The 7,838-nt window shown below is 36.3% G+C and overlaps 1 protein-coding gene across 2 annotated transcripts; it reads left to right on the forward strand.

Annotated features, from left to right (window-relative positions):
* The first annotated feature begins 1,183 nt into the window (after positions 1–1,183).
* Positions 1,184–7,386, forward strand: LOC127851397 (zinc finger protein 862-like). Of its 2 annotated transcripts, none has more exons than XM_052385159.1 (5): positions 1,184–2,202; positions 2,954–4,715; positions 5,087–5,324; positions 5,743–5,831; positions 6,049–7,386. In XM_052385159.1, the coding sequence occupies exons 1-5, from the start codon at positions 2,091–2,093 to the stop codon at positions 6,326–6,328; spliced, it is 2,481 nt and encodes an 826-aa protein (XP_052241119.1). In that variant the 5' UTR covers positions 1,184–2,090; the 3' UTR covers positions 6,329–7,386. The 2 variants fall into 2 exon arrangements, with proteins under 2 accessions (XP_052241119.1, XP_052241120.1); XM_052385160.1 differs by having other exon boundaries at positions 5,087–5,225.
* Positions 7,387–7,838: the final 452 nt, after the last annotated feature.

Below are 7,838 nucleotides of genomic sequence, written 5' to 3' on the forward strand. Positions count from 1 at the left end.
AATAATCTGACAAGCCTTCATTTATTCAAAACTGCACCCGTAGCTGACAGGGTTTTCATTAGGAGGCGGCCGCCGGCCGATTTGACCGCCTCAAATGTTATTCAGGCCGGCTCAAATTCGGAAAGAAAATATTTAAAAAAAATCGGCAAATTTTCACGACGATGACGAGATATTAAGTATTCGTTAATATACTAACTGTCTGAAACGGAAGTAAACAACCTTAACCGATATATGTTAACTGCGTTCTCATTGGTCGTATCGATATAATTGTCCAATCGCGGAGTGGGTAACGAGACTGTACGACTTTGATTCAAGGTCACAAACTGTGGCAAAGTCAACAATTGCCGGATATGTCAAAAAAAAGAAAAATTAACGACTTTTTCGTTTGTGTTTCGAGTAAGAACGAAAGTTCGCTGTTGAAGTTATCTTGTTCAAGTTTTGTTAACGTTTATCATTTACCGGCACCTCCGATTAAATGCACTTTCCTGCTACACTTACATTTCGTTTCTTATTCGATTTTCGACAGATTTCGTTGATGTTTGGTTTCTCCACAGAGTTTTGATCCTCCGAGCGGTAAGTGGATTTATTTGTTACCACATTTTACAGGAGGGTGAGTCTTTCATTAGGATAAATGAAACTCTCGAGCCCCAAACTCTCCTGATTTTTTTCATGATTAAGGACATATCACTTTCTGAAACAGTCAGACGTGGGTGGGGTAATATAAAATAATAATTCCTTATATAAGCATTCTATATATAGTTTGGAACAATATGCACAACTAAAATTACATATAATTCAGTGATACATGAACCAGTTCTAATGAAAACATTACCCCACCCACTTCTGACCATTTCAGAAAGTGATATGTCCTTAAGGTTGGACCTGGTTGCCTAAAATGCTCAATATATTGAATTGGCAGTGCAATGTTAGGCTATGTCCAAATTTTTATTTGAAAAAAAATGGCCCAAAGAAGCTTCCTCATCAAAATATTTAAATTCTTAGATTTCATCAGCTGGGGCAACCTATGCCCGATTTTTTTTCAAAAAAAAAATTGCCTAAATTAACCAAATAAATACGGAATATTACGCTAGTCAATTGTTCCAAGAGTTTGTATCACTCAAGTGGCATGTGTGATGGCGTATTACGCGAGAGGCGGAGCCTCGAGTGTGATGCGAAATAGCACAAGCCACGAGAGTGATACAAACTCTTGGAACAATTGACTAGCGTAATATTCCTTTTATTATATACAACAACTAACGAAAACTAAAGAAAACAGTTAACAAATGTATTTTTTACTTTAACAAAACTGACAAAACAATGACTAAAACGGTACGCCATAGTTTATTTAAGACGCGTATGAATACAGTTTATGTAAATTAACGTGTAAACATTCGAACCGGGAAAACACAGGTTTCCGACATGCTTACCTTAATGCCATCATTAATCCAATTTTAATAACAATTAATAAGTTGACAACTTTAATCCGATGTTTATAACAAAAACGTTAAAACAATATGCACAGCCTCTTCTATCTTCCATGACTTTATCGAAACTAAGTTTGAACCACGCTATTTTATTGTATTCCTATCGAAATATACATTTTTGCATGATAAACACACACTCCAAAATACGTTTTTTAACACATAGTTTACTTCTGATAAACACCACGTCCGACATGTCCTCACAGAGTTTAGATAAAACTTATGTGTTTTGTCACAGAAATGACGTCACACGATGTGCCTTGTAATATATTTCGTACTGTAAAATATTTCTATTTTTGGTTTGTGTAATGTGACGACATTAAGTGGGTCGAACTAGTCCGGCTAGTATGGTAATACGGAATTGGAAACAGCGAGTAGCGTAATACAGGATTTTTTATTTCAACGATTGATACAACCTGTATTTTGTTAAAAGCATTAAATAGGTATATAATAAAAACAATTATTCTCATGTCAACAGGCACACAATCTTTATAAACTGAATAATCAATTATTTCAGAAAAAGACAGTCATGAAACACACAGTGATGCCAGTGCAGGATGCTCATCTGAACCCATACATTTACAGACATCTGAACCCGTGCAAGTGCAGATGTCAAAGGCAAACGAAGAATCCTACCATGTTGTGGATAGTTGTAGTGGTACAAGTACAGAAAACTCTAAACCTGAGGGACCAAAACAACAAACATGTACACCACCCACAGGTAACATTAATATTTATGGTCAGTAAGTATGTTAAACTTTTAGTACTCGTCAGATCATTCAATTTTGCAAAATGATTTTTTAACCAAGGCTAACTTCATATAAAAACAAACAAACTGGGAAGCAATCTTTCTGCATGGTTTAAACATATTATTAGCTCTATAATAATACTGCACATAGAAAATGACATGCTTTTCTTGTATGACAAAAATACAAAATGTTTGCAGCTGCTGTAGATTTGGACAAGCAACTGTTTAATTCAAAGTGCAAATACAAATACATTTTATTATGCCCCCCTTCGAAGAAGAGGGGGTATATTGCTTTGCACATGTCGGTCTGTCGGTCGGTCGGTCCGTCCACCAGGTGGTTTCCGGATGATAACTCAAGAACGCTTGGGCCTAGGATCGTGAAACTTCATAGGTACATTGATCATGACTCGCAGATGACCCCCATTGATTTTTAGGTCACTAGTTTTAAGTCGGTTTGTACATATCAAGTACAACATTAGCGATGTTTCGCTATTGACCGACATAAAATGGCCTGCACATTAATGGCATTTATTTTCATGCACAAAAGTGAAATTTGGACCTTGTGTTACAGTGAATGTACTGTATGTGTCATGGTTAGATTTGACAGACATAACTATTTCTGATTCTTGGGATTTTCATCCCATACAAACCTTCAGAGGTTTTTCTGTCACATCTACGCAAGACACTCCTGCTCCAAATCTTGATATATTTTCCTTATTCACAGATGTCAATGAAACAAAAGCATGGAGTCCTGAGGAATGTAGGAATGCATTGACCACCCTGTTCGACTCATCGAAGAAAGTGCACAATGTTCATGTGTGTGGCAAGACGGACTGCACTTCCATCAGTCATCAAGAAGAACAACGTTTAATCCCCAAGAAATTTCAACATAATTGGATGACAGCAAAAAGATGGTGGTTGTGTTACATAGAGGGAGAGGGTATGTACTGTTTGCCGTGTAGGAAATATGGTATGAAACATCCCCAGAATCAGAAAGAGGTATTTGCTGCAACACCAAGTGTGCGGATGAAAATAAATGCCATGAATGTTCACTCAACCTGTAATCTGCATACAGCTGCTCTGGATAGTGCTGTTATGCAGAAGAGCTCTATCTTTGAAAAGGAAATAATCAAAAAGCATGAATCTGAGAATATAGTTCTGGAGCAAGTTTTTGCCACAGCATACTTTCAAATGAAGTCGTTTATTGCAAATCAGCATTTTATTCCATTGTTGACACACATACAAACGACATTTGGTGTTGAGAACTTGAAGTACTTCGACTACAATTCTAAAGGTTCGCACCAAGAAATATTTCAAACTTTAGGACAGGCCTTGAAAAACGATGTAATTAATAAGGTGAAATCTGCTGGTGCTTATGGTGTGCTTACTGATGAGGTGTCAGATATATCCGTAACTGAAAATTTGGTCACCTTTATCCAGTTTTTTTCCAGAGAATCAGGCAGCATTGCGACACAGTTCTTGGCGTGTAACAACTTACTGGCCAACTTTGACTCTCCTAATGCGGAGGCAATCACCTCTGTGATTGTAAATGAACTTGAAGGTCATGGATTGTCGATGGAAAAGTTTACCGGCTTCACATCGGACGGTGCTTCAGTTATGATGGGAAAAAGAACAGGAGTTGCTGCCAGACTCAAAGAAATAAATCCAGTACTGCTCAATGTCCATTGCATATGTCACAGGTTAGCCCTAGCATGTACGGACAGTAACACTGACTTAAAGTACATCAGTACTGTGGAAACTGTTCTCAGACAGGTATGGCAGTTTCTTGACAATTCCCCAAAGAGAATGGCCACATATCTTAAAATACAGGCCAGACTAAAAGCAATCCACTTTGAAGGTAAGGCTTTCAAAAAAATTTCAAAGCGTTTGAAGAAGGCTGTAAGCACAAGGTGGTTGAGTTTCGAGGCTGCAATCAAAGCTGTCTTTGAGGACTACGAGTCAGTGCTGCAGACATTAGCTTTCTTCAAGGATACTGACGCAGTTGCCTCTGGTTTGTTTGGAAAGATGAAGAATCTGAAATTCCTTGGGGTAGTGTACATCTTGAACGACATCCTCCCAATCCTTGCCAACCTGTCCAAAGATTTCCAGACTGGATCTATTACCTTCGCAACCATTGTGCCATCCATAAATCGCACAAAAGATAAGTTAAAAGATCTTTTAGAGGACAATGCACCGATAGAAAGACTGTCTAAAGATGTTGAGTCTCTGACTGATGTTTGTTCGGACATAAAAATGAACCCAAGAGAAGCAAAAGAACTTGAGAACTTGTTTGCTAGTTATATAGCTGCACTTATCGAGAACATCGACCGAAGATTCTGTGAAAGTTCCCCTGTGCTGGAGGCGTTCAACATCTTCGATCCGATGATGGTGCCAGATCAGAGAGAGGAGATCCGCTACTATGGTCAAACTCAGATGCAGGTGTTGGCTGAACATTACTTCCGAGATAAACCCGAGGAAGGAGACAGGTATCTGAAAGTCCCATAACCGTATTGCTATTTAATACTTCAATTTGGATATGTAGCTGTTTTCAATCTTTGATGCACGAAATCTCAATCTTGATTAAATTAATGTTTAATGGTCCAAATATTATTATGCTTATTAAAACTTATTAAAACCAAAGATAAAGAGCCTTGCACAATTGAAAAAAAAATGTTTTTACAAATATTTCCTTAAGGTTGATTATCATTTTGCAAAATGTGATGACCACGCTAGGCATATAGGTTTGGATGATTTTTTGAGAAAAAACCCCCACTTATTTCCATTGGATTCATTTTTGAACTAATCTAAGAAAAATCTAATTCGTAACACATTTTTCTTCAAATGCAAATTTTTAAAGGTTGAAAGCTGAATGGGAGGGACTGAAATATCACATCAGAGATGGCATGAAGCCCCATATTCCAGTGTCTGTGAAATCTCCAGAGTCCAAGACGTCACCAACAGAATGGTGTATCCTCCAGCTATTGAGAAACACTGCTGTGAGACAGCTTTATCCAACCATGATGCACATCATAGAGATTGTTGCCTCTCTTCCGGTTTCAAATGCATGGCCTGAAAGAGGAGCCAGCACTCTAAAGGTTACACTTTTGGAACATGATTGTCTTTTATTTACTTAAATGTTAACAGATCTTGCTTCTCTAAAATTTCAGCATTTTTTTTTCATATGTAAATACAAATCACTTCAAATGACTTTAGCCTTTTCACTGTCTCAGTGATTTTTTTACCTGCAAGTCCTGCGTCACAAAAACCTTTTGTGATGTACATTTTTGAATTATGTGGGTCCCAAAAATGCATTGAAATTTCTAAAAATATAATATAGTTTAATATTTGGACTGGTTCTTTCACTTAGGGAGTTCATAGATTTGCAAGTTATCGAGTCCCAGGACTCAGATGAGAAAATTTGTAAAAATATCACAGCTGTCTCATACCAAGTCATTTCTTTCCAAAAATGGAATTAAACTGTATTGTTTGATAATCATTAAATCTCATTTATAGGCTCTCAAAACAAGGCTACGCAACAGACTTAGCACAACTATGCTGGAGTCCCTGATGCATGTGTGCATAAATGGTCCTGAGCCAAACAGGTAAAATGGCATCTTTTCCAGGGGTCCTCTGACAAAATTGTTATGTCATTCATGATCTTGCACAGTGTCTTCTATAATAAATGGGCCATTCATACTCTTCTTTAAATAAAAAAAAGTTCAAAAGTAAAATGTAATCTGAATTAAAGTTCAAAAGTAAAATTTAATCTGAAAAAAATGCTACATTTTCATATTGATTACATGTATTTTATTATTTAAGTCCTGAAGCCAAGCAGCATGTCAAGTCAGCAGTCAAGCTGTGGCTAGACAAGAAGGAGAGACGGAAGATTCCCCCGAAGCAGCAAAGGGCCTCAGCATCAGCACCAGTTCTTACACTTGTGAATGCTGGGGTCCAAACTGATGTTACTGAGGGGAATGATGAACTTACAATGATTGAGACAGCTGTTGATATAGCAATACAAAAACTTAACCTGGCATCAAAGGAATATGACCCAGAATCAGATAGTGAATTATCGGATGATGATTGTTGTGGCAACTAGTCTAGTTGCCACAACAATCATCAGATAGTGAATTATCGGATGATGATTGTTGTGGCAACTAGTCTAGTTGCCACAACAATCATCATCCAATAATTCACTATCTGATTCTGGGTCACATTCTAATCTAGTTTAGATTAGAATCATCTGAAACTTTTTTTTATTCTGGAAAATGTACTATTAAAATTCAAATTGGTGTAACATGTTTTAATTTTTTTTATATATACCTGTTATTATCAAAATCTTGATAGTTGCAGAGACACTCATTATCTCTCAATATTCTCATTTGGTATTTTAATTTGTGCTAGTGCTTAGCATGTACACTTCTTTTTATCAGACTTTTATTAATTAAGTCATGTTCATGTACTCATTTGTTAATGTAACTTAAAGTGCCAGACATATACTCATCTTATATCAGTCATATTACTTCATAAATTACAGTCTGAATCAGACTGTAATTTATGAAGTAATATACTCGTTTGGTAATTTCATTTGAAGTGCTAGTCATAAACTCTTGTTAAAATGTTATTGTGTTAAGTGGAGGTTCATTATATTGAGATTGTTCTTTGGTAGTCTGACAGGTCAATTTTTGCAACTGTTTTAATGATCTCATGTGCTAAGAGTTAACACTGTAATTGTACTGTTTTATTGTGTACTCTTAACACAGTATTACTTATAAATGTTCAGGTATTTGCTCATAAAATGCTTCAGTATTATTGTTTTAATTATTGTGATGTTTATCAGACTTTATTTTTCTTAAGGTTACTTACTCCTTTGGTAATATTATTTGAATTGCTAGTCACATACTCGTGGTAAAATGGGATCGTGTTAAGTAGAGATTAATTATATTGAATGTTATTGTTTGACAGGTGATAAAGAAGTTTACAGTTTGTACTGTTTCTTCCAATTTGCAATAACTACTTGTGGACTAGTCATTTAAATTGGTTTAGTTATATATTTTAAATATATAACTAAACCAATTAAAATGACTAGTCCACATTATAATTTTGAAATGTCATTGTCATTATTGGAAGTTACAGCTTATTAAAATGTTAAAATTTCCAGTGTTTGTTTAATGCAGATTTTCATTAATACTGTAAAGAATACATGTTATGTACTGCACAGAAATTATACATTGAGCTAGGGCCCGGGCCCATCGCCCCCGATGGGGACATTCCACCGCACACCCATGCATCTACATGAAAATTTAAAGAAATAGATTGTGATATAATCATATTTGCAAGCCAAAGTATTTTTTTTCTGTTTTGAATCTCTTAAAAATACAGGTGTCTTAAAGCTCAGGAGAAGCAATTTCTTTGTTTCAAATAAGCTAAATTGCAGGTGCTTCCGGGGGCCTCTGGCCCCCTGGACCCCTGTCCAGGGTGTGCCCGGAACCCACCGTAGGCCCTATCGGCACCCAGAATTTAATTTTAAGGATTTCAAATTTGGGGCAATTGACACCCCTGAGAGTTGATGTAACCTGAGGACTTAACAATTCACATTAATATCCTCT

The sequence above is a fragment of the Dreissena polymorpha genome, chromosome 11 (assembly GCF_020536995.1).
Source record: "Dreissena polymorpha isolate Duluth1 chromosome 11, UMN_Dpol_1.0, whole genome shotgun sequence".
NCBI lineage: Eukaryota > Metazoa > Mollusca > Bivalvia > Myida > Dreissenidae > Dreissena > Dreissena polymorpha.

Excerpts from the sequence above, each read along its gene's own strand:
- LOC127851397 (XM_052385159.1), top strand. The coding sequence starts at position 2,091 with ATGTCAAAGGCAAACGAAGAATCCTACCATGTTGTGGATAGTTGTAGT. Across the intron at positions 4,716-5,086 it reads AAACCCGAGGAAGGAGACAG|GTTGAAAGCTGAATGGGAGG; the intron begins GTATCTGAAAGT and ends AAATTTTTAAAG. Across the intron at positions 5,325-5,742 it reads GAGGAGCCAGCACTCTAAAG|GCTCTCAAAACAAGGCTACG; the intron begins GTTACACTTTTG and ends TCTCATTTATAG.